General features: G+C 39.9%; 1 protein-coding gene across 6 annotated transcripts in view; it reads left to right on the top strand.

Annotated features, from left to right (window-relative positions):
• The window catches only part of TNIK (TRAF2 and NCK interacting kinase), a 413,713-nt gene that overhangs the window by 94,584 nt on the left and 291,931 nt on the right, over nucleotides 1-27,198 (top strand). For 5 of the 6 annotated variants that reach the window (XM_033211704.1, XM_033211706.1, XM_033211707.1 and 2 more), the window contains one exon: nucleotides 8,026-8,091. In XM_033211704.1, coding sequence (XP_033067595.1) covers nucleotides 8,026-8,091 — 66 coding nt within the window. Of the gene's footprint in view, nucleotides 1-8,025; nucleotides 8,092-27,198 lie in introns of those variants that run through there. The other variant, XM_033211709.1, reaches the window with a different exon arrangement.

Below are 27,198 nucleotides of genomic sequence, written 5' to 3'. Positions count from 1 at the left end.
AAATGCTTTATGTGTGTTGTTTCGGATTCCCAGAACCATCTTCCATGAGAGGTATTTTTACCTTTACTTCACAGTCTGGTCTTGGCTGCTCTCTCTACCACTCACTGTTTAATCTTGGGCAAGTTACTTAATTCCTTGAAGCCTTAGTTTATCATCTGAAAGTTGGGGTTAGTAACACCTATTTCTCAGGTTGCTATAAGGATGAAATATGAAAATATATGAAAAGCATTTAGGCCATGGCCTATCCCAGTGACAGTGATAATGTCTATTATAGCTTGTTGTACAGCTTAAGGTTTTGCAGCCATTAATCCAAGAAGTGATGTTTCAAATCCAGTTCTAAAGGCTGCCTTTGTGAGGACAGGCTGGGGCTGCGGGGTCTTGAGTGAAGCAGCTGAGCAGGGGCAGGGTGATCTAAAGCAGTGTCACTGCTGGCTGCTGCACATTAGCAGGTGAAATTAAGCAGACTGCAAACCAAACAGGAGGTGAGGAGGCTCCAGTCTCCCTGTCCTGAGAGATGAAAGCCAAACTGGAAGCTACCAGTATCGAGGGTCAGTTCCTGGAGGCTTGGCTGTGACTATGTTTTGATTCTGCCAGGAGCCAGCTGGTCATTGAGGAGCTGGTATTGGTAAGAGGATGCCAGTACTAGCCAGGAACAGCTCTATCGGAGCAGATGGAGTCCTGGAGTCAGCCTACACTCAGGACAGCCCTTCCCAAAAGACGATGCTTGACACGGGGAGCTGGGGAGTTACCTAGAACATTCATACGTAGGATACAACATTGTAAAAATGCAGGCCAAAGGGCATTTTCCCAAATTACAGATGAAAAAAAACTGGAATATGAGGGATCAAAGAACACTAGTAAGGAGCGGAATCCAGACCTCAACACTAATTGTTTTGTACCAGTCCTGTGATAGGTTTGCATAATTTAATTTGTCCTACACTGATGATCAAGTAAGAAAAATCAACAATCAGTATTTTACCTAGCTATATCCATCTCTCTCTCTCTCTCTATCTATCTATCTCTATATATTTATGTTTTTTACTTGAATTATCTATTCCAGTTGAGATGCCTTCTTTGGGCTGACAGGTTAATGAAGATACACTTCTGGGCTATATTCCAGATCTCCTGGATCAATACTGCTGGAGTACCTTTTCTTATATGCTGCTTGTCGTTACGATGATCTAATCACTGTGTATGTATAGTATTTTGCTCATGTCTGCTTCCTTCCTTAGATCGGAAGCATCATGAAGCAGGGGCCACGTACCCCACTGCCTCTACTTTGGACAGTGCATAACACACAGTAGGTGGCTAGGGAGGGTGCCAGGTAGCAGCCGGGGATTAAATAAATCTTACTGTGTAAAGCAAGACCTTTGACTCTGCAAACCTCTACTGCTTTATAAGAGGGGGAAGTTAAAGTAAAAAATTACCTTTGAGGGACCTTGCCTGGCTGTGAGTGCAGCATAAACTAGAATCCGGGGGTTGTTGAGTCAGCAGTTTCCTAATGCTGTACTTTCGAAGATGGTGTTGAAAAGCCTGAAGGCTCAAGATAAATGTGGAGAGTTCTCCTACTGTTCCTGTTTTCTTTGTTCTGTTTTGCTTTTGTAAGCATATGCTTGTCAGTTAGGGCTGAAACCAAACAAAACAGCTGCTAAATATGGTTCTAAAAGAAATAACATTTTGGTCTTTTTAAGGCCTGTAAGTTTAGAGTAAGCACAGTCGTTTGGCAGCTGTCAATAGGGAATCCGGGGGTAGCAGTCATTCTGGGAGCACTATCAGCCATCCATATTCTGTTGGGTGTATTTTACCCTGCCAAAGGACTGGTGGCCTCAAGTAAAAGATTCTGTCACAGAACGGCTGTGTCTTTAAGAGGCATTTTGGAAGGAGGGCTGTCTAGAGTCTGCGTAGGCCATTTGCTCATGATCCGTGTCAATTTCATTTTCAAAGAAGTGAGGAGGCACTGGGAAGAATTATGTATCATCTTTTATGATGTGAAGGAAATCGTCATCCTAGTTATAGATTTAAGTTTGCCTTTTTCAATCTTTGGGATTTAGCCCAGTGGTGTTATTTAGTGTTCTTATAAATCCAGTATCATTCAGAGGACCTGGAGGAATTAAAGCATAACTTAGTGGCAGGGAATATCAAACCCTAGATCTTAAATCTCTCCACTCTGCTGTGAAGCTGGGCTTGAGCCTGCCAATGCTATCTAAATTTCATCAGCTGACAGAAAAAGTATTTATTTCAACATCCCAGGAACCCCCAAAACTTAATGCGCCTTCTCAGTTGTCTTACCAATTTTTAAAGAGACATACATTTGTCCATAAATATCTGATTCTGTTTGCTAAGCATGTGGTGGGTAATATTATTGGTTGAAAAGCAATAGGTTTTCCTTTACTGGCCAGATTAGTTTTACTGGCTTTTTTAGTTGAAAATCTATAAAATGCAGACTGAATTTTACTGTGGCGTATTATTTGTTTATTACATGAACTTATTTTCAAAGATGAAAAAGAAAAGGGAGGAAGAAAATGAATATTTACTAAAGTCCTATTACGTATCAGGCCCCAAGCTAGTCTAGACACTCACAGTTCTCATAGTAGCTCCCAAGGGAGGTAATCCTGTCCACATTTTAAAGATGAAGAAACTGAGGTTCAAAGCCGTTCTGAAACTGGCTCAAGGTTAGAGAGCTACCAGTTGGTAAATCAAGGGCTGGGAATTATGGTTTCATGAAGCTGATGGGGTAGTGGTTAGGAACTCAAGGTTTGGAGTCTGACCATCTGAGTCAACATCCTAGCTCTGCTGCTCATTAGTGGTGTGACCTTGAGTAAGCATTTAATCCCTCCGTGCCTCAGTTTCCTAATCTGTAAAACAAAGATAATGATAGCATCCACTTGATAAAGCTGTGATAAATGAACTAGTCATGAAAAATGCTTAGAATTGTTTCTGACACATAAGTCCTCATGAAATGTTCACTATTACTGTAATTTTTATTGTCATGACTAACCAAGTTTGCTTTTATCAGTACTGGCTGAAAAATTACATTTTCTTTCAAGGAATATCCTGCCTTTTGATATGTAGTTATATTTCATTTTGAAATAATGTACACTACTCTACCTTAGAATTAAATTCTCTTCTCAGCCTCCCAGCAAAGGTTAAGATCTGAATAAAGGCATGTGTAGCCAACAGGGATTCTTGACTTTGGTAAATGTCAATGATTTGCTCTTTTCTCCTTGGTGTATGTAACTTTCTTCCATGCTGCTCATCCTGGCTTTAAAAGCAGCTAAGCAAACACAAGAGGGAGAATTAAGTGGATTTCTTATCTCTTAGCTTTCCTGTCTTTGTAACATGATTATTAGGTACAGCGTCCTCTCCTTGCTGCACATTCTGTTGGCCACATTCTGACAGCCTGACTTCTCAATGCACGTGAGGCACAGTTTACTACAACAGGCTCTATGGATTTTATTTGTTTAGAGCTGGGAATACTACAGGGGCCTTTACATGTGACAGCTTTGTCCATGTGGGATTGGGGTAAGGAGGATAGAGGGCACAGTGGTAGAACAACTTGTCTAGATTTAAAATAAATGATGTAAGTTTGCTAGACCTTTGGCTCTACATTCTGATCCCATTTTTTTGTGACTTCCACTATACATGTCTTGAAGAATTGGGAGTGGGACATCAACCTTATTCGGTAAATAGTTATATCTAGCAGTTACGTATTGGACACCATGCTAAGTGCTGACAATACCGTGATAAATATGTTACAGTGCCTGCTTTTGAGGCATTTGTAATTCATCAAGGGAGAGAAATATAAGAGAGGCTAGCACTATGTGAAAAAGGTTATCATAGAGCTGTGCACAACGTATTGCGGCTGCAGAGAGAGCGGCGGTGGCGCTGATTTGAGAAAGGCTTCAGAAAGGAGGCAGCAAGCTGGGCTTTCAAGGATGGGCTTGCCTCAGAAAGAAAGCAGAAGGAATAATCTTGGCAGATGGGCAGTATGAACCAAGAGCTGAGTGTAGTGTGTTAGGAACATGAGGGACATGTGTTGGTTATAGCACAGAATGATGGAACACGAGGCTGGGAATGGAGGCCAGGCCTAAGAATGACATGACCTGACTTTCAGTTTGAACTGTATCTTGTATTATTTTAAATCATGGAGTGTCATGATTAGAAATGTCTATTTTAGAAAGATCAGTATGGAGAATAGCTTAGAAGGAAGAAAGAACTAAAAGCAAATGGTCTCAGAAGAAGATGATGAAGCCTGTTGTGTGAATGGAGTGGGATAGATGGATATGGTGGACATTTGGAGATAAGATCATTGACACTTAGTGAACAAAATGAGGGGAGTGGTGGACAAGGGTGGAACTTTCGGGGAAGTCTACCTCAAAGGTGTGAGCAGAAGAAAGATTATAGAATCTGTGAGAGAGACTAAGAGGTATGATAGACGGTGGAGGGGATATATTTTTAACAGGAGTGATGATGCTCAGGAGTATAAATGCCTCAAAGGGGACAACTAGGACAGGACTGAGAAGTGATCACTACGTGTAAGAAATTGAGGTCATAGTGACCTTTTGGGGAAATTACTTTAGATGTACTCTAGAATGGAGAAAACAGTTGAATGCTTACACTGTTCAAACTAGATCACAATTCTACAAGGATGTAACTAATGATGAAATGCATTTGTGTGAAAGACTATTCACAAACACTCAGCTCTCCAGGCACTTGGATGGGGGGAAAGAGAGAAGAGAGCTGAATAATACCTCTGATTTCTATGTCTAGGGTTTCAAAGAGCCCCCTCCTTGCAAATACCATGACGCTTAATGCTATTTTGCTTTGTTTCTCTCAGGATACTGTAGACTGTAGATGCTTATAGACTTCTCGTAATTCCAAACTGGTCCTCATTTCTAGCCATGATGCTTGTAGTGTATGTTGTGGTATGTCACACAGAGCTCAGTTCTCCACTGCTGGGGCACTCAATTGTCCACCTGCTAGGAGTGTAGGTAGCTAGGGATGACTTTCACCTGAAAAATGTCCTCAGCTGGACAGTGTCACTTCACCTAAGATTGTTACCTCTGGGGTGGGTATTGGGGGGCAGCCTACATGCAATGACTAGTCAATGGAGGTAGGATTCAAAGGCCTGATGCTTCCAGGTAGGATAATTCTGAAGGGCTATCCTAGCTCCAGCGCTCCCATGGATCAGATGAAGTTTTTGTTACCACTACATTTCAGTTCAGCTCTTCCTTCGGCTCAGTCCAGTTCTTCCTTTCCTCCCCGGCAGGTGTTGATTCTGAGGCATACCCCAATAAACTCACACAGTGTAAATCTCAGGGAGTCTCGGAGTTTATTCCTGGGTAACCCATCTGATAGGATTCTTTCCAGTTTGGTTGCCCATGCAAGGCCAGTTGCCAGTGGAACTCTTTAGTTCCTCTGAACTTTGCTTCAGAGGCCCTTGGATGTGTCCAGCAAAAACCTTCTCCTAGCAGTTTGAACTAAAGGCTCAGCATTGAGCCTCCTTGGTTTTGATTGGTTGTGACACATACCCAAGAATAGCTTATTCAAGGAGAGAAAAGAGCCTCACAAGTCAGCTGTCTGGATCCTCCTTAGACCTACCTACTAACCCCGGCTCTGAGAAGGTACCCTGAGGCGAGTGACCCCCTGGGTGTAGAAGCTGATCCCTGCTCTGCACCTGTTTGTGCTCTTGCCCTCGTCTTACATCCCTATTTGATTCCCAGGTTCCTTGAGGCAGCCACTCATCACTGTCCTGTGTCTCTTCTCTTTTTGTTATATATATATTTTTAGTCAAGAAAAACGAATGTTGAAAACACAATTGAGAAGTTTCAAGCAAATGTAGAACTTCTCTCCAAATATGTTGCAGAAACACCACCAAGCAAACCAACTACTGGGAAGCACAGCTTAGAAACAAACAGCAGCTGCCACCATTTATGGGGTTTCTTTTTCTTTTCCTCATTTCTTTCTAATTCCGTTTGTAATAAAACCTGCTGCTCTAATGGCCTAGTAGTTTAACCAACAGAACTTTTCCTCCTATCCTGAGGCCTGCCAGGTGGCCTTGACAGTGTCTTAGCTATGGGGTGTTGGTTGACTCAGAGCTCTAGTCCCTTAACAGTGTTTTACAGTTTTGTGGTTCTGTCTGGAACCACACCTCCCAGACCAGGTGGGGCATAATTGGAACTTCTGGAGTTTTCAGGACATGAGCATGGAATGTGGTTTCTTGCCTTTCTGGCTTCCTAAGAGTGGGTAATGTAGTGCTAATTCCAATCTTTCTCAGTGACTAAGTGTTTCATCTGTTGGGTGCTTTGTTTGCTTTTTGTTTGTGTTTTTATTGGTTCTCTGTGTGGAATCTTTGAAGGCACCTACCCAGGGGCTTTTCTTGAGTTTGATTTACCACTGACAGGACTTTAAAGCATCCTGACTTGTCAGATCAAACTCATTTTTCCCTTTCCCCAGAATAGCAGAGAAACTCATTTTCCCCTTCCCCCATTCAATCCTGCTGGTGGTGTGGAATTTCTCAGCTTGAAAGTGATTACTATTGGGTATTAATAGATTTCTGACTACGTGCAAGGCATTGTGCAAAGCCCACACTTATTCTTCACAAGAGCATGACTAGGTAGATGTCATCCCTGCAGGCCCAGACAATACGCTGATTTCGCGGGGTCTCCTAGGATCACGTAGCTAGTCGAGGCACAGCTGATATTTAACCCAGGTCTGTCTAAATCTGAAGTTCAGGCTGTTCCCTGCCTGCCTCTCAGCTACCCATTGTAATAATATATGGCATTGCTCTCATGTAAGTGTCCGATAGAGAAAGGCCAAAAGCGCAGTCTATTTTTATTTGTTTCTAAGAATATTTTTTAAATTAAGTGCCTAACACTTAAAAAATAGGAGATCTCACATTAAATGCAATGTTCAGTTTCTCTTGAAAAATCTTTAGACCTGGCAATATTGTGCTAATATGTTGACAAGACAACAATTGGCTCCAACTAGGTGAACTCCACCCCACCCCACCCCACCCCACCCCACCACACCCTTCCTCTCTCAAAGAGGCTGGGGTTGCTCAGTTTGCCACAGGCCCCAACTGGACCACTTTACTTGTTTATGTTACTGGCCTGGCCTCTGCAGACATTTAAGTTTGTGACTCCTAGATTTATGCCTTTAAAGAAGCAATTTCTGTCCAGTTAGGAATCAGTAAGGGGTAAAAGTCAATTTCTGCCTCTGAATAGAATTTTATAGGCTTTGATTTTTCTTTTCAATTTCTTTGGGATCGTAATTCAGTTATAATAGCAGTAATTATTGGATATTTATTGAACACTGTAACATTTAGCTGACTCCTGAGGTTAGTAGACAACTGATTGGTGGTAAGAACTTGAATAATTCTCCAATTTAGTTTGCATTCTAAATCCTGCAGTTACTCAGCAGGTACTACAGAAACTGGAGGCTATCCTCAGAAGTATATTTTGTAGAAGCAGTATTACAGAAGAGAGATGCATCCAAAGACAATCTTTCTGAGAGAGGTAGTTAAGTTGACTCTATTTTCCCTTGGAAACTGTTGACTGCCATAGGTAAGATTGCCCCACAATGCAGGAACACCATTCTTAACTACCAGGGCTCACTCAACACAATGAACAGCTCAGATATTTCCAAGAGAAACATCCTAGAACATTAGAACCTTCTCAGGATGATGAGTCTTTCACTTTATCTCGATGTAGCTCCTGCAAGTGTGTTTCCATTTGACAGTAAGAAATGTGTTAATTCTTTTTATTATTTCACTTGAAAAAGCATCTCCTTTTGCCTGATTTAAACACATTTCATAGAAATGTAAAATGCAAAGAAAATGGAACTTGGCTAATTTCATAGCTGCAGCTGACTTAAATTTTAAAATTTTGATAGTATTAAATGTTAACACATGAGAGCCCCCTAAGCCAAGTTGTTATTTATTTGCTTAATTTAGGTAAGTATTTGCTTTTGATTACGGCAATGCCTGGAATATTGCTTGAATTTTTATTGTTTATTTTCTTTCAGGACCCCGCAGGGATCTTTGAATTGGTGGAACTTGTTGGAAATGGAACATACGGGCAAGTTTATAAGGTAAGTACATTGAGTCTGTGTGTGGCTTATGTATGGTTTCAGTTCATGAATGGCGAATTGCAGTGCTGTCTATACTTGCTCATAAATGGCTCCTAACAAATTTAAAATGAATTAATATACTTGTTGATTGACTCGCCATCTTTTAAAATATATCTGTGGTTATGTTGCCTAAACTGGATTCTGTGATTTGGGTATTTCCCTTCATTATATATGACTGTGTTTATATGTGACACATGAATTCTGACACCACTTATTTGAAGCTCTTCAAGCGTTCAGTTTCCTTTACTTTAATCACTGCCAGAACTGGTTTTTGAAAGAGAAAAGAATGCCATCTACTTTAGAAATTTAAGCTATTAAACTATTGCAGCTGGAAAAGTAGATGTGTTATCGGCCTAGGGCATGAATTAAATGAGTTGAGTGAACAGTGTTGGAAGAAAACTTGGTTACCTCACAAAGCAAAAGCTTAATAGCAGCGACGAATTTTAGGAAATAATTAAAAGTTAAACGAGTTGAGACGGAGCTATGGAATAAGAAGTCTTGCTTGTCTGTTTACTAATTTTTGTTTACAAATTCACTCAAAAAGTGTTTTTAAAAGGTATTTTTCCCAAGTATAATCTACAAAAATAATGGTTGGTTGAAAATGTGAGTTGATTCCTTTTCTGATTGTCAAAAAAAATGAAAGTGAACTGTTTTTGGACTAAAACTTTTGGGGTTTTGTTGAATGAGCTATTGAAATGCCATCAAAACAAACCAACTGTTTCCTCATGATAATTTATAGGGAAATATCCATCATTTTCCCTAGTGGCAGCGATATGGGATGGCATTTCCATTACAAATTATCTCATGTTCTATTTTTAAAAATTCCTGCTGAGCCCTAAACTTTTCTCAGTTAATTAAATTTATTATGGAAATCATTCAGGTTGTAATATTTTCAATTCTGCAGAATTTCAGAAGTATTATTTATAGGGTATTCTCGAGATTCTGTTTTTTAAAGCACAATTGTAAGTGGATACACATTTATATGTTTATTTACCAGAGGTTTCCTTTGGTGTCCAGGGGGAAATTTCTCCCTTGCAAGAAACAATTATTTCCTAAATTGTCCACTTTTTACCATTAGACAGAATGTAGTCTACCCAACCTGCTCACTTGACGTTGATCCTGTCTGACACAGAAAGAAATGTGTCTCAGCAAAGCTTTTAAATACTTGCAATGAAGATAATTAGGTTGGAAGATTGTGTTACTGTGTTTTGAGAAACTGGATTGAACTTGTGAAGTAACTAATGAATTAAGCTCTGACTTAGGTAGAAAATTACTTCTGATTTGCTGTCAATATGAAGGAGCAACTCTGTAGCATGGTGTTGGTTTTATGGTGCCATTTCTTAGAGCCTTTCCATTTCATTAGTTTCCCACCCGTAGGATATGCATTTGGGAGACAGTTCACAGCTTGGTACACTAATTCAAGAGGTGAAACTCTGCACTCTTATAAGAGGAGATACCAAGAGATTCAATTAAGGATGAGAATATTTGGAAAATCCAGAGTTTTCCATAATTTCTTGTTATTTGAAAAAGGCAAGGAAACAAATGGCAAGAGGTCTTAGATCTTTTTAGAAAGGGAATATATTTAGCAGCTAGGTTGTCAACATTGTTATTTTACAGGATTCCATTCTCTTGGTGGTTGGTACAGTACTATGGCACCTTCCAAGTTAAGGGAGATTCTGCAAAGAATGGTCATGGTGAATGCAGTGAACTTTGGGACAGGAGATTTGGTCTCTTACCAGTGCCATTGTTTTCATTGTTTGGTAACCACCACAGCTTTTCTGTGTATTAGTCAAATGAGAATGTAGTTAGAAATGCTTTGGGGCCTGGCCAGGTGCAGTGGCTCACACCTTTAATCCCAGCACTTTGGGAGACCAAGGCAGGTGGATCATTTGAGCTCAGAGTTCGAGACCAGCTGGGCCAATATGATGAAACCCCGTCTCCACTAAAAATACAAAAATTAGCCAGGTGGTAGTGGCATGCGCCTGTAATCTCAGCTACTCAAGAGACTGAGGCAGGAGAATATCTTAAGCCTGGGAGGCAGAAGTTGCAGTGAGCCGAGATCTTGCCATTGCACTCTAGTCTGGGCGAGAGAGTGAGACCCTGTCTCAAAGAAAAAAAAAAAAAAGAAATGCTTTGGGGTCTTGTGATGATTTACTTAAAGAATTATAACTCCCTACCTAGTTAAGGGTTTGGTTTCTAGGCAACCAGATGATGTTAGGTGGCACTGCTCATGAACAGACCCTGTGTTTCCTGAGGCCAGTAATCCAGTCCTGCTGTCATCTGAGTTCTATAATAAAATAGCAAAATATGAGCTAAAAGATATGTGAGCCTAAAGTAAATTACATTAAAAAGTGATTGTTTGCACTATAGATTATACAACTTTTATGGAATATGTATATTTCTAAACTATAGGTATAAATAGAAATGTAGCTCTAGGAGGAGGCCTTTATACATAAAATCATATGATAAGTGTTTTCTTTATGTTAAATACTGTATTAGTCTGTTCTCACGATGCTATGAAGAAATACTTGAGACTGGGTAATTTATAAAGGATAGAGGTTTAATTGACTCACAGTTCTGCATGGCTGAGGAGGCCTCAGGAAACTTACAATCTTGGCGGAAGGCACCTCTTCCCAGGGTGGCAGGAGAGAGAATCAGTACCCAGTGAAGGGGAAGCCCCTTACAAAACCGTCAGCTCTCATGAGAATTAACTCACTATCATGAGAACAGGATGGGGAAACCGCCTCCGTGATTCAATTATCTCCACTTGCTCTCTCCCGTAACACGTGGGGATTATGGGAACTACAATTCAAGATGAAATTTGGTTGGGGGCACAGCCAAACCATAGCGAATGCTAAGCCTTTGATTTTAATTTTTAAAGTCTCTCTTTTGGTATTCCTGGTTTTCATAAAGTCAGGTATAATTTTACGAATAAGTCTATGGACATAACCTTTATTTTATGGAAAAATTTATTTTAAGTTTCTTTTTTATAAGCTGCCCTAATTGAGTCATAATATAATTTTGTTTACAGGTAGTTTTAAAGAAACGTACTTAATATAATAAAAAGTATATGTAGGTATTCAGAGAATACCTCTTGAAATGTATCTGCATGTGAGTCAGGTACATCTAGATGTAAAAATATAAATATTTTATATAAAAGCCATTTAAAAATGTTTAGTTTTTCAAAGTTCCTTCTAGTCTTACTCCCAATTCTAGCTTATTCCTGTTTTGGGCAAGGTTAGATTTGTTTATCTTTAGCATTTTGGTCCTAGGTAATCAAGTAGTGATTCAGTGTCTGTTTTTTGCTTTTATTACTGAGGAGCATAGGTAAATAATAAAGAATAGTAATTCACCCTCAGGACTTTTAATGAGGAAACCATCTCCTTCTGCTCATGGCTGCATTAAAAAATAAACCAACAAAAGACCACATACCCATTTACTAAAGGTCTTGGCTGTTTATCGGCATGCCACCTATTGGGAACCTAATGGAATCTGGACACATTTTTGTTAAAATAGAGTAATTCTTTTAATAAATTGAAATAATTGTTTAATGTTTACTGGTAAGATACCACTACAAATTAGCCACAGGTTTTAAATAAATGTTGGTCTATCCTGTCTCCTAATTTGAATATAGATTGGTTATTATGGAGGTGAAGACATATTTTATCCCAGGGTGATAATGTGAATTAGGAATATGAAGGATTCCTAAGTATTTCTCATATTTCTTTTCAATGCTTCTTAAGGTTGTAAAGTGCAAGATAGGGAGCCCATTGTGGTGGCTATAGTGCTTATGAGAGAGAGATGCTGTGAGTGTGTATATTTCCAATGGGCTATGAGAGTCTTCATAGTCCTCATTCTGAGTTCTCCTCTGCCAGCTGGCTGTCCAGCCCATCCTTGATCACCTCCAGTCATGTGGAACTCATTACTTTTCTGTCAGTTCATTTTCCTGCAATTCCTTTGAATGTTCTCACATTGTGCTGAGATCTTGCCTCTCTAAAATGTTTACCATTAAAACCCCATTTCGTACCTCTAGAGCTATTTAAAATTTAAAATTAAATATTATTTCACAAGAATGTAGACCTTTTGGGCCGGGTGTGGTGGCTCACGCCTGTAATCCCAGCACTTTGGGAGGCTGAGGCGGGCAGATCACCTGAGGTCAGGAGTTTGAGACCAGCCTGACCAACATGGAGAAACCCCGTGTCTACCCAAAATACAAAATTAGCCGGGCATGGTGGCACATGCCTGTAATCCCAGCTACTCGAGAGGCTGAGGCAGGAGAATCGCTTGAACCAGGGAGGTGGAGGTTGCAGTGAGCTGAGATCCCACCATTGCACTCCAGCCTGGGCAAGAAGAGGGAAACTCCATCTCAAAAAAAAAAAAAAAAAAAAAGAATGTAGTCCTTTTGATATGTGAAGATTTCTCCCTTCTTCCTCCAAACATATGCTTATGTCTCCTGTTGTCCGGGCAATGTAGCCTCAGCTGCTTGATTCATTCTTGTGGCATAGACCTGAGGCCCTTCATTATCCCTGCTTCTGCGCTGGAACTATTCTATTACTAAAAGTCATGTTTTATGCTTGTAAATAGTTTTGTATTCCATAAAACCTTTTGAATATATATAATTTAATTTCTGTTAGAATGAACACCTTGTTCTCACTTCAGAGTCTTTATAGTTATAGTTCCCTCTACTTAGAACAGTTTCCCCCCAGCCCTCTCATGGCAGGCTCCTTCCCCTTCAGGTCTCAGCTCAAATGTTACCTTCTCAAGGAAGCCACTTTTCATCCCTGCGTCTACTACAGCCAGCCACTGCCTCTGCTTCCCTCTGCCACAGACTTTCTTTATTACATTAACCTGTTTTATTGTTTTTATGGTATTGCCACTCTCTGAATTATCTAACTTCCTTGTTTATGTCTGTATTTAGCAATTTAAATACATAAGTCAAGGGAAAATAAAGTCAGAGACCTAGTCTGTGTAGACCATTACGCTATCCTAGTCTGGCACATAGTAAATGTTGACACTTGTGGGGCCCAGAATTGAGTTATGTTTTTCCTTGATAATTCTTTATATATTGGTTCCTAGTTTAAAATTTTTTTTAGCATTTTCATAAAATATTAATTTTTGTACTTTAGAAAAATATATTTGCACAAAAGCAATAAACCAAATGCTCTACCTATTTTTTTGGTAAAGGGATGGTGATGTAGATCTTATGTTTAATGAATTATCAGTAGTCTGCAGAAGCAAGAAGAGTACGCTAGAAATTTACAAAATGAGGCAAAGCAGTTTTCTGCGGTTTCGTCTCCTGGCAGAGGTCCTCAAACTTTAGTATGTAAAATGAATATTTGAGAAAGGATTAAAATGTAGATTTCCGGGCTCCAACTTCTGAAATTTTGATTCAGTGGGTCTGGGGTATCCTCTGTGAACATTTAATAAGTGTAAATGCTTATTCTGTTGTTCAAGGTCTTGGGGCTGCACCTCCAGAAACTGCAAACATGATTGTATGTTATCCTGTTATAGGTCACTTGAGTGAATGCTAAGCCTAACACTTTTTGCAATCATTTATTTTAGGTTTTCCATGCTGACTCAAACTTACATAAACCAAGAAAAGCAAAAATCAAAAGATCTTGACCTGAGATGTGATACCCACCTGTTTTGGCTTGTTCAAAGATTTGACTTTCAGTGTTTTTATTTGATATGCTTATGATGACAGTTTACAGCTGAATAATTTAACTCAAGACCTGAGAATCAATATTGTCAAAACTGACCTCACATAGCAAAATCTTGGCCTGTTGGGTGGAGATTTTCTCATATCTGTATATTGCGATCTCTTCATTAACCTTCTGCTAAAATAAGATAAAACATTTCAATAGTAAGTTGATTAATAGTTTATTTGTGGAGGTGATTCTATAACATTACCCAGGATGCACTGTAGCTTTTCATAGCCTGCTGCAATGAATCATGTACTATTCACTTACTGTTTGGCAAGGAGTGAGTATGGGAGAATGGTGTGTTTTATAGATAATAGTGGCATTTGTTTTTTAATCAAGAATTTCTAACATAAAGAGTACATTCTTTCACATTTGTTGAGTGCCCATGAAAAAAGCCCTGTGCTTTGTATGGGAATAATGCAGAGCTGAGGAGGTTCCTACTCTTAAGAAGCGTGCAATCAGATTATCTAATTAGGACTGAGCGCTCACTGTGCACCAGAGGTTTTTATGTATATTGTCTCAGTTATTCCTCATGGTGGTTATGGTCTCATTTTATCGGGGAGGAAGAACATTTATTAAATCACATTATCACTCTAAGGCGGGGTTTCTCATTCTCAGCACTCCTGAGATTTGGGGCTGGGTAATTCTTTGTTGTGGGGGCTGTACTGTGCATTGCAAGATATATAGCAGCCTCCCTGGCCTCATCCAACTACAAAGCAGCAGCACCCCTAAGTTGTTGCAGCTGAAAATGTCTCCAGATTTTCCAGTGTCTTCTGTGGGGGTAAAACCACTGCTTTAAAAATGAGATAGAATGGCAAAACTCTTTTTTTTTTTTTTTTTTTTGAGACGGAGTCTTGCTTTGTCGCCGGGACTGGAGTGCAGTGGCCAGATCTCAGCTCACTGCAAGCTCCGCCTCCCGGGTTTACGCCATTCTCTTGCCTCAGCCTCCCAAGTAGCTGGGACTACAGGCGCCCGCCACCTCGCCCGGCTAGTTTTTGTCTTTTTAGTAGAGACGGGGTTTCACCGTGTTAGCCAGGATGGTCTCGATCTCCTGACCTCGTGATCCGCCCGTCTCGGCCTCCCAAAGTGCTGGGATTACAGGCTTGAGCCACCGTGCCCGGCCAGAATGGCAAAACTCTTAACATTGAGATGCAAGTGGAGACAGTGAGAGTATAGACTATTTAGGAATTAATGCTGTCCAAGCAGAGTGGGGACCTGAATGGGCTGCAAGATGTGGGTCTGGAAAAAGCTCAGAGGCCTTGGCATTTCCACTGTATCTGGGAGTGTAATTGAGCATTTTTTATAAGTGGGAAGAGTATAATGAAAAGGACTTTGGAACAGGACTGCCTGAGCTGGATTTTGCTGAGTCTGGTTTTGCTCTATTCCAATTGTGTGAAGATAACCAACTTACCCTGTGAGCCTGGATTTCTTTATCTTTTATTAATAGTACAGAGTAGTGCTGTTAATGAAAACTCAAGTGTAAAACATTAATATGTGGAAGCGCTCAGCTCAGTGCCTGACACATAGTAGGCACTCAATAACCTTTTCCTCCTCCCAAACACATGTGCCAGTTCTTCTCATGGTCTTGCTTTCATAGAACATTTTATGCCCTAAAAGAAACATTCATAGAGGAATGAAGTTAGAAACACATAGGTCTTTGTGCTCCACATTCTACACTTGATTTGTTGGTTTTAATGTATGCTTCGAATGGCATTATTTGCATTAAATATTAGGATGGTACAAAAATAACTGCGGTTTTTGCCGCAGTTTTGACTTGTAATACTTTTGCACCAACCTAATACCAGTATTACTTTTAATGGCAAAAACGGCAGTAACTTTTGTGCCAACCGAGTACAATTCTCAATACTTCTTACATTGTATTTGGTCATATAATTGTCACTTGGATATTATATTTGGTCTTTAGTGCTTAAAAAAGCCAATTTCTCAATAAAGTGTAAAGAGAAGATAGATTAATAGAGGAAACAGGAATCGGTTGCAACACCATGGAACTTTGGTGGGGTGAAAATGGTTTCTGAATAATTTTATATTTCACAAGTTTTGGAGGAGAAGCAACAGTATTTCTTCTTCAGGTCGTATAAGGTCTCAGGAGAGAATCTTTATTGTAAGATTAGTGAAGGGGTGTGGAACAGCAAGAACCTCATTTAGAAATTAAGGACCCGTCCAATGGTTTTGGTTCTACCCTTTACTTACCTTAGCTTTGAGCTTGCCATAGATCTACTTGGAACTTCAGTTGTTCTCATCTGTAAAATTAGAATATAAAGAAACAATTTTCATGATATGCCCCATGAAGCTATTGTGAGGTTGAAATCAATTAATGACTATGAAAGTATTTTGTTCAATATAAATTCCTATGTACATGTAAGGTTTGGTTACTGCTATTGTCATTTATTACAATAGGAGGTGGCAGATTCCTGTTATCTTGAGTCTAGGGAAGTTTACTCCTGTGTTGCTATTTCCCTTCTTCATCGGCAGGCTTTATTATCTATTCTTAAGTTGTAGTTTTGCTAGAATTAAAGGTAACAATTTTACTTCCATTTTCCAATAAGTAGGAGAATCATTCACCTTTGAAATATGTTGGCTTGATGAATTTTTCATCCTCATAGATCCCTAAGTTGTTTGTATCTAATTTGTCTGAAGACCATGCCACTTTGTGCTATGATCTGTTGAGTGTAATGAATGAGATGGTTGTCGTGTGAACATGGAGGGAAGACCTTTGTGAGTGCCTGTGTGCTGGATGCCGTATGGAAGTGTTGATTTCTCTGCTAGGTGGCTGAACCTGTAGAGTTGCTACCAAGACTTGATACAGGGACTGTGTGGGATTTCTTGTTGCTACTAGTGGTTTGCAGCCTTCTCTTTTTATAGAAATCATCTGGATAATTTTGCAAAACTATAGATAATTGGGCCTTTCTTTAAAAATTTGATTTTAGTTTGTCTGATGTTGGGCTGGGGGAGGTTTTATTCCAGACCTTCCCAGATGCTTGTGATGCACAGCCAGGATAGGGAGCCGCTGGGCTGAGGCTGTCTGTAGTCTAAGTGCTCTTTTGGGTGTCTTTGCCTTTGGAGATGAGTCTACCCCTTTTAGCTCTGTCTTGGGGTTTTGTTTACCTTTATTCATTTATTCAGTGTCAGCCTTCATAAGTATCTAACAACTGCCTGGCATTGCCTTCAGGGCAGGGTTTATAGATAAATGTGTGGCATGGTCCTTGCCCTCCAAGGGTTTGAAGTCTCTGGGTGGAGAGACATGAAAATCGATCACTTCAATGTTGTATTTCATGTACCACAGCAAGAGTATACAGAGCAGAGCCAAATCTGTGGGGGCTGTGGGAAGACCAGGAAAGGCTTCATATAGGAGGTGACTCTTGAGTGGAGTCTTAAAAGATGAATAGATGTTTGTGGAAGGGGAATTAAGTAGGCACTCTAGGGAGAGGTAGTGTTACCAAAGGCTTGACTGCTGTTGATGGCCTGGGCCAGGGTCAATATCCTGAGGTGAAGTAGGGCTAGGAAGCCTTTAAGATAGACATGGACAGATGGCTCTTCTGGCTTTGAGTCTTGGCCTTGAGACTTACTAACTGTGTGAGCTTAAGCAAGTCATTTAGCTTTTCTGGGACTTGGTTTCATGTAAAACGAAGAGGTCTGGCCAGAGGGTCTCCAGAGTTCCTTCTGGATATGACATCCTTTAATTCTAAGTAGAGAACTAGTCTGGATAACCTCCACAAGTTGCTTCTATGAATCCACTTACAGCCTGTGCTTTTCCAAATACAAAACGGAAATATTCTAAACCGTTAGCAAAATGATTTATACGGAATGCCTAACATTATTAAGATACCCATTTGGCCTGGTGGCATTGCGTGGTGTAGTTCTGTGTTGAAGGATGTAGACACATGCACATTTTATACCATTCTCTCATTAATTCAGAGCTGCAAGGTGTTAGCAGGTTCTCACTGCCTCAATGAATGATGATATATACTTTCTAATAGCGATGGAAAGAGGATGAGATTTTCTGTTAGGGATGGACATGGATTGGCACTCGTGCTCAATTTTGATTTGAAGTATTTAGAATGTTTTAGTCCAAAATACTTTCATTCCATCTCATATTCTATCAATGAGTAGCCAAATAACTTGATGCACAAGCCCCTCGTGACTTGTAGGTTTTAGATCTCATAACACCCTTAATGACTTGGTGATTATAAGGCACTTTCAAGTAATTAAACAATCAATAGTTACTATTCTGGGTTATCTGTAACCTGTAAAATGAAACCCTGCCAGGATTATAGGCACAGAATTTAGGGCTCCGCACGGTTTTTAACTATTTCATACATGGGAAACATTTGAGACTCTTTAATAAAAAGAATAACCAATTAACTGTGGTACGGAGATTATATTTCCTATCTCTGTAGTTTAACCTTAAGTATAATTTCATTAAATCTGCTTATATATTTTGCATATGCAAAAAGAAATATCTGCTGTTTGGCAAGCAAATATATGCTTACTACTGCATAGGAGCCTTGTCGGTGGTGAGGGTCGAGAATGGGGTCATTACAGCCTCTGCTGCTGGGTACAGCGGCCTTGGGTATTGCTTCGGATCTTGGTCCTGTTGCTCATCTTGTAAGGCGAAGCACAGAACTACTGTGTCCATTTTTTCCTCTCTACAACAAAGGAAGACAAGTGTAGCAGCTGGTTACAACATTTTTCTAAATAAATTACAAAATGTCTACTACAAAAATCATGATAATAATAACCATATTATCTTTGTGGACAGCAGAGAAGAGTTAGGAACTCAGTATGTGAAGAACTCAGTCTCCTTTAAGGAGAAGGTGACTCCTTGTTTTAGATAACTTGCCCGTTACTGTTTAACATCTTCGAGTTGACACTTCAAGTATTGCTTGAGAAATTCAGTTTTGATCTGTGCATCATATTCAGGGAGGTGGTATGAGGCTCCTAACTGAATTTATCTTACTGGAAATCTTTTTAGTGGTACCTCTTTCTCTTATCGTAGAACGTACATACTGTCATTTCCCCCTTAGCCATTTTAAGTGAGCATACAATTCAGCAGCATTAAGTACATTCACACTGTTGTGCAACCCTCACCACTACCCATCTCCAGAACTTCTTCGTCATCCTCAACTGAAACCCTGAACCCGTTAAATATTAACTCCCCACACCCTACTATTCCCTATTCCACCCCATGCCCTGAGCTCTGTTTTAAAAAATACTGTTAGTAAACTTAATTATAGAGGTGGTGGTTTCCTGGGTCATGTCCCGCAACACTGGATCTGCAACAAGCCTGAAATGAGTCTGCGTGTCTCTCTGTCCTTACGTTGGCATTCCTCAAGGTAACTCACAAACAGCCCACTTTATTATCTGCAGGTGGCTGACCACTCAGCACCTGCAGGGCTGCATCTTGTTCTAGGAAGCTGAAACCAGCTGAAGCCCTTGATTTTTCTACCCTGTTTATATCTCAATAAAATGACCCTTCTCAGGTAGAAGTCCACAAAAAGTATACAGGCATTTTGTATGAATTCTAAAAGAATGTTGTGTATGTTTTCTGATATGGTTTGGCTGTGCCCCCACCCAAATCTCACCTTGAATTGTAATAATCCCCACATGTCAAGGGTAGGGCCAGGTGGAGATAATTGAATCATGGGGGCAGTTTCCCTCACACTGTTCTCGTGTAGTGAATAAGTCTCAAGAGATCTGATGATTTTAGAAATGGGAGTTGCCCGACACAAGCGCTCTTATCTGCACCATGTAAGATGTGACTTTGCTCCTCATTCACTTCCAGCCATGATTGCGAGGCTTCCCCAGCCATGTGGAACTGTGAGTCAATTAAACCTCTTTCCTTTATAAATTACCCAGTCTCGGGTATGTCTTTATTAGCAGTGTGAGAACAGACTAATACATTTTCTATATTAAAATGTCTGGACTGTGGTTATTTTTATTACCATTTTACAAATGAGATTTCTCTTTTACCTTAAATGTATCAACTATTTTTTAAAGTGGCAAAACATTTTTCCCCCACAGGAAACTCCAGTATTTCACACAATAGCAGAATGTTCTGGATGGAGGATACTTAGGATCTACCTCATGGAGCCATTCCTTTGCCAAAACTCCCCTGAGGCTCCTCTACCTCCCTCCACAGACTAGCCCCACACTTGGAGCTCCAGGGAGCACAGTTCTACATTCCCAGTCACAGGTTCCTATGACATGACCTCTGCCTCCCCCTCCAGTGTCATCTACAGCCCATCCTGATTCGCACTGTGTCCACCTATGGTAGCGCATTGCGGGGCATTTGTGCACACTGCACACGGTGTCTGTTTATCTGTGCTGAGCCCTTCCCCACCCCCTGTTGGCTAGCAACCATACTATATCCTTAACACTTGGTTCAGGCAGCACCCTGCCCAGTGGGGTTTGATGGCCTTCCCTGCCTCTTCTCTCAGTACTCTGACCTGTTAGTACTCCTCTGTCTGGCCGTCTCCTACTCCAAACTGAGCTCCTTGAGTCAGGGACATTACCTTACTGTTTCTCTAGTACCAATACAGAGTAGGTGGTTACAAATATGTACCAAAAACAAAAAAGTACAGAGGCCAAGGCAGGTGGATCACCTCAGGTCAGCAGTTTGAGACCAGCCTGGCCAACATGGCAAAACACTGTCTTTACTAAAAATACAAAAATTAGCTCAGTGTGGTGGTCTGGGCCTGTAATCCCAGCTACTCGGGAGACTGAGGCAGAAGAATCACTTGAACCCGGAAGGTGGAGGTTGCAATGAGCTGAGATCGTGCCACTGCACTCCAGCCTAGGCCACAGAGGGAGATTCTGTCTCAAAAAATAAAAAATAAAAATAAATTAAAAAAAAATTCTATGTTCTGCTGAGTTTGGAATGCCCTAACTCAGTGAGATATGTTTAGGTTTGCTTCATTTCAACTGTTTGAGCATATAAATTAAGGAGACGGACACAAAATACAATATTTAGTAGCCAACAGCAGTTTGATACCTGATAAGTAGAAAGTGTCGGCCTTCCATCTAATATGACAGAAGAGAATAGGACAAAGAAAAAATTGTTTTCCCTTCTTTTTAAAACTGCCTTTATGATTCTAAGGCTGTTTTTGTGGCTAAGCACAAAGAACCACAGCTCATCTGAACTTTTAAATAGCCCATTGCACACTTTTGATATCAGAGATGGGTTTTTGGAGGTTGTTTTCCATCTTCAGCCATGTCTTTGGGACTGTAGAGTTAAATATTGAAATCACTGGTGTCAATCATAAAACATAAAACAGAATGGTTTTTATAAAACTTTCATATTCATTATTTCATTTGACCTTCACAGTAACCCCATAAGTTGGGTAGAATAGGTACAATTAACCCTGTCTTAAAGGAGAGAAATTGAGGTCTGAGAGCTTACAAATGACTTCCCTTGAAGCTCCCGGGTAAGTAGTAGAGCATGACTCCTGATCAAGTCGCCTACATTACCTTAGCTCCACTCAGAAGTTTCCCAGGAGGAGATTTGGGTATAACATCTCCTTAAATGTTTGGCAAAGATTGCTTTTGCCCTGTCCTTCCCTTGCATGTTTAGAATATTTTAAGTAGCTTCTTGCTAAGTCTGAATTTACAATGTAGAGCAGCAGTGCCATAGCCTGTTTCAATATATAGTGCTTCTCATCTTTATAGCGAAAATACTCAGGGGGTGATTCATGGCTTGCTGATTACTCATTGATTTCTTAGTAAATGGGGACACTGTGTTTTTATACAACAAACACAATTGTATTTTCGCAGAAAGATAAGTGGATTCTTTTCCACCTACAAAAAAGGAAGCAGCATACCTTGGGCTAATTACGTTTTACAATATAAAATACAGCTGTGTTGATTATTTAAGGGTGTTGGTTGCCTCTTCTCAGAGAGGAGGAAGAAATTTCTAGACTTCTTCAAAAACCAGCTCCAATAGCCAGGTGCATGATGATTTTTTTTTTTTCCAGAAAAACTCTACAATCAGACTGGAGCTTGATAAATGTTTGTTGAAATGAATTGAATTGATTTATTCTCTCAGCTTCAGTTGTGTGCTTTTGTGAGCAAATGGATGAATCTTACTGCTCTGGAGACCATGCAAATATTTGCCAGGTGCATAATTTGTACTTTTCCTCTATTCCAAGCAGAGGGAAGGCCAGTTACCTGTAACCTGGTATGACATTGTAGCAAGTTGCTTACTCTTTGCTTTTACATTTCCTCCTTTACAAGGATGCCTAGGTTTGTGTGTTTGGGGTTGAGTGGGGGAGAGACAATGAAATACAGGATGGAAAGGAAGAATTTCTAGGTATTGTAGAGGAGGATGACCTGGCTACAATATCAAGATGTAATCTCTTGGATAATTTGCTTGAGTGCAAGTTAGGAATACCTGTGACTCCCCATTTCTGTTTCTATTAAGGATCACATTATTCACTTTTTTCCTTACAGGTTTTAGGTATGTAACACCAGCAACCCAGGAACGCTAGAGATATCTCTGTCAGACACTTTCATGACAAGTTTTACCCAGAGTTATCTCATTCTTTCTCTTTGTCAAAACAGTGAAAGTGAAAACACAGGACAGTGTGTCCTCTTCTTTGGGTGGAGGCAAAGCTGATTGTATATTCTCTTCAAATAAGTTGCAAATTAGGCAGATTCTGATTTTCCCCCAGCTAACACTTCTGGTGATTTCAGCTGGAGAAAATGAATGTTTTGTGGCCTAAATGTTTAGTACATTTTGTTCTACCATTTTGTACCCACTTGTGCACTTACGAAGAGATACTACAAATACTTCAGAAATTCAAAACCTTTCCATTCCCTCAAGAAACCTATCACAGAAGCCAATCACCAAGCCTCCCTCCTCCTCCATATGAATATGCCCCTCTGAGAGTGCTTCAGGGAGGAGGTGCCTGAAGCCATCCCCTCTGAGGCAACCCCAGCTTTCATGGTCTGCTGTAGGATGGGGAAATGGGATGAGCAGATGATTAATATGGAGCCATGGCTGCTCTGTCCTTGGGGTTCCAGTTTATTTGTTGCCCAGAACAAGACTTGCTTGAATGAGACGAATGCCTTCAGTTAATCAGCTGAGTAAATAGTCACAAATTAAGGTGTGACCAAGAATCCAGTGTTCATAGGGGATGGGGGAAAACACAAGACAGAAAAGACAGAAACAAAAAAAGTCTGCTAACAGAACCCGAAACAGAATAGCAACATCGAAAACAGAACGCTCTTTTGTTTGAGTATTGTTTTCTAGTCTAGAAGCATAGGAGATTTATGGATATCTGATTAAGTTGATGAGTAATACCATGGTCAGATGTGCTCTTTGAAATTTGGCCCAAAAACTATGCATCACGGTGTTAAGTCTCGCTGGAATCTATATATTTGTGAGTAGCTAAAAGTAAGATAGGTATTGACAATGTTTTCTTTCACAGCCCAATCACTGCTTAAATTATTTCTCCCTCAGCAGTCTTAGTCTACATTCTCAGTGTTGAAGAAACTCCTTAGTCTGTGCAATAGTCTCTAGGGAGTATCTTTGCATTTCTAACAATCGACTCTGGAGATTAATTGGGATTATGCTTATAATAAGATTTCAGCATCTGACTCAGGATCTTGCTTCTCAGGAAGCCCAAGGGTAAGGACACAGAACTCCTAGGCTTTTAGTCTTATGCCCACCGAGTCCTGCCACAAGCTGCCTACTGAGGTCCTGGAGGTTTTCTTTTGAAATTTCTTTGAGGAACACAGCTCAGGTAGTGGACCAGCTCAGGTGCTCAAATTTCAGTGTGAGTCTGTGGGCAGTTGCACTCAACTACTTCTCCATGGCTGATGTCTGTTTCCAAAGTAAATATAGGGTAGGAAATCCCCTTTTTACAATCAGCAATTTGGGTTAGAGCAGAAGCAATAAAAGTGCCTAGTGTGAAAATTAGTTTTTCAAAAAAGGATAGCTATACAAAGGTGTGTATATCTACATATATATTACATATGTGTAGTGAATTTGGTGTTTGTGCTGAGTTCTATGCTTTATTGGGAGTGAATTTCTAAATTGGTATCAGTTTAGGACAGTTTTTTTCTTGGTGGCGCAGTGTCACCCTAAGACATGAATGTGGTCTTAAGGGCTGATTTTGCTGGAATAATGGCACTTTATACTAACATACACCTTTTGGGGGATTTGGAGGGTAGAGGATATCTACAAAAAATTCTCCAGAATAAAAATTTTAAGAAATCCTAGATATTAACTCTGAAGAAGTACCAGGACCACAATCTTTACTGCCTACTATTACTAAGAGAAGGAAAAATAAGTTAACTTTTTAACTCGGCTCAGATGAAGGCTGGCCATCCAAAATAAAACCTTTGATTTATAGGCAAAACAGCCATGGGGAAGGGCACATTGCAGAAAAATGTCGCTGTCTTCCTATACTTGAACCTCAGAGGTTAAGATGAGTTCAGAACTCTTGATGGTTTAAGAGCCATCTCTTTTATGTTTTTAATCCTGAGTCATCTCTTGTAGTCAGGTGTTTCATAGATTTAGTATGTACTTTGGTTGGCAGTTCTTGCCTTTACTTGTTAATGTGTCTCTTTAAAAGCTCAAGGACCGACCTTGTTCTGTGCACAGTGAAAATAGCACTAGCATGTAATCCTATATGTATAGTATATGTACAGAGTAACTATGCCCATTATAGGAAAGGCTCAGTAGCAGGCTTCTACACATCATAAAGTAAGCTCTTACTGCTTAATATCCTTGCTTTACAGATGAAGAGTCTAAACTTTGCAAAATTTAACTTGCCCTAGGTCACACTGACAATAAGTGGCACAACCTGGAGTTGAACCCACAACCTTTTGACACCAGTGATTGAAACAGATACAATTCATTGGCATAATAAAAGCATGGTGGGGTTGACTGCTCAGTGTAAGAGTTCAGTCATCTAACTTTTAATTTAAAGTTTTCTGGTTTAACTGAAGACTACTATTTCTAGTTCTTAGGAACCTTGTAAAGTGGAGCAGCCACCTTCGCTGTTGTTTTACATGCTCTGTTTCTCCTATCTGACCATTTTAAAAAGGCATAAAAGAATTATTCTGCTCACAAATGACTTACTAATTCTGCCAATATGTTGAAATAAACGTTCTTTAAATTATCCTATTTAGGAGGATAGGTAACTTTAAGGTAGAAAGCCAGCCAAAATATGTTGCTATTCTAGAAGGTTCTTTGGCTTGGGTCAATCAAATAACCTTGATGTTACTTTTGCATTTCTGGGTACATTAAAGCCTCATTAGTTTTCAGAGAAGAGACTTGGGCAAAACTTGACCTTTTAATGTACCTTAGAAGGAGGAGTTTAACAAGCAATTTAAGAATATAAACAGGAGTTTAAGAAGTTTGTTGAAAGCCTCTGTCCTTAAGTATCCTTGGGTATCTGAAGACTGTTTATTCCTATTGATATGCTAATCACAAGTCATTCTTCAGTATTAAAGCATTTCCTCCAAGGAATTAATACTTTCACTTAAATAGGGTTCCTGCAACGTACTCGGGTCATTAAACTATACTATAAAGTAGTTCCTTATTTACATAGTGATAGCAACGCTTGCATCCCAAATACACTGAGTTGGAGAGGCTTTGCTGAGTATTAAACACATTTACGTCAAACATTCGCCAGTTTGGAAAATCTGAAATTATCAGTTGCTTATTCTTTGGATAAATAACACAAAAGAACACGTGGCTAAGTCACAGAGGGGATGCCTTTAATGTTATGTATGGAATAATGGTCTCCCAACATACTTGGGGTTTGGTAGCCTTATGGAATCCAAAGGCTTAAAAGGTGAATCGGTTTTTCTGAGGATTGTCTGGAGTTTTTAATGCCTTATGAAGATATGGAAAATTTTATGGATCACCCTGGATAAGAACCCAGGATGAACCTTTCAAAAAATGAAACACATACTTCTCTTTGAAGCACAATTTTGCATTTGTATATGAACTAGACCCTTGCTACTCCAGGTGTGGCCTGCTGTCCAGCAACCTCCTGGGAGGTTGTTGGAATGGCAGAATCTCAGGCCTTTCCAAACCCACTGAACCAGAATCTGCTTTTTAACAAGACTCCCAGGTGATTTATATGCCCATTTAACTTTGGGAAGCATGAGATTAGGTCATCTCATTGGTCCTGAGGACTAGAGATAGCTTAATTAGTAGAATGCCTGCCTTTCCTAGGCATCAATCTGGGGTTCAGGATGGGCAGGGTGCCTGAAATGCACCATTTAACTTTTGTGTTGAATGGTTCTCCTGGGAACTGATAGGGCTCAGGCAGGGCCTTTCTGCCCAGTGTGGTTGGTTTGTAATATCCCACAGAGATGAATCACACATTTGGATAGGTGAAGAGGAGAAGGGAGATCTCAGTTCTGGCAGTAACCAGGTTACATGATGCAGAGTCTGTAATACTTAGGTTGAGAGTACATGAAGATTTGCGACATTTGGCTGCTACTATGCATTGGAAATTTCCCCCCCAAGTCTTACAAATGCAATGATAGTCCTGAAACTCTGTCCTTCAAGATATTTTAGAACTTTCTCTGGTGCCATTATTTCATATTAAAATGAGAAAAAGAACAAGAACATGAGAATAAATGAATTCTTTTCCTCTCAAAAACAAGATCCAATCAATATACCTAATGGAAATATGAGGATGACACATAATGCAATTTTTGTATGAGTAGTTCTTATAATTATTTATATAGAAGAACTAAGATGACTTTCAAGCGTTGAGAGATCTGTCAAGTGTTTTTACAGTGATAGGATAGAGAATAGTCACTCAGACACACATACGCACATCTTCTATATCTGCATGCATTCATACACATATCTGTGTATGAATACACATACACTTTATTTTTTTATATATGTATATGAATACACATACACATATTTTTTTTCCCTATGATTGTTGGGCAAAATAAATGACATAGTTTGCATGAAGAATACATAGGGCAGGCCAGGCATGGTGGCTCACGCCTGTAATCCTAGTGCTTTGGGAGGCCGAGGTGGGTGGATTTCCTGAGCTCAGGAGTTCGAGACCAGCCTCGGCAACATGGTGAAATCTCTACTGAAAATACAAAAATTGGCGAGGTGTAGTGGTACGTGCCTATAGTCTCCGCTACTTGGGAGGCTGAGACACACAAATAGCTTGAACCCAGGATGTGGAGGTTAAGAAAAAAGAATATATGGAACAGATTAAAGTGTCCAGCAAGTGTTAGTTATTATGGGAAGCAGCAGGTTAAGAGCATCAAGTTTGTCATTGCATCCCTTGGGACCAGAATCTTGGCTCTACCACTTACTGGTAGACCTAGGGTTCATTGCTTAACCTCTTTGTGCCTT

Source organism: Trachypithecus francoisi, unplaced genomic scaffold (genome assembly GCF_009764315.1).
Source record: "Trachypithecus francoisi isolate TF-2019V2 unplaced genomic scaffold, Tfra_2.0 Lachesis_group0, whole genome shotgun sequence".
NCBI classification, from domain to species: domain Eukaryota; kingdom Metazoa; phylum Chordata; class Mammalia; order Primates; family Cercopithecidae; genus Trachypithecus; species Trachypithecus francoisi.
Note: the sequence above shows the minus strand (reverse complement) of the source record. Positions and strands in the feature narration are given on the sequence as shown.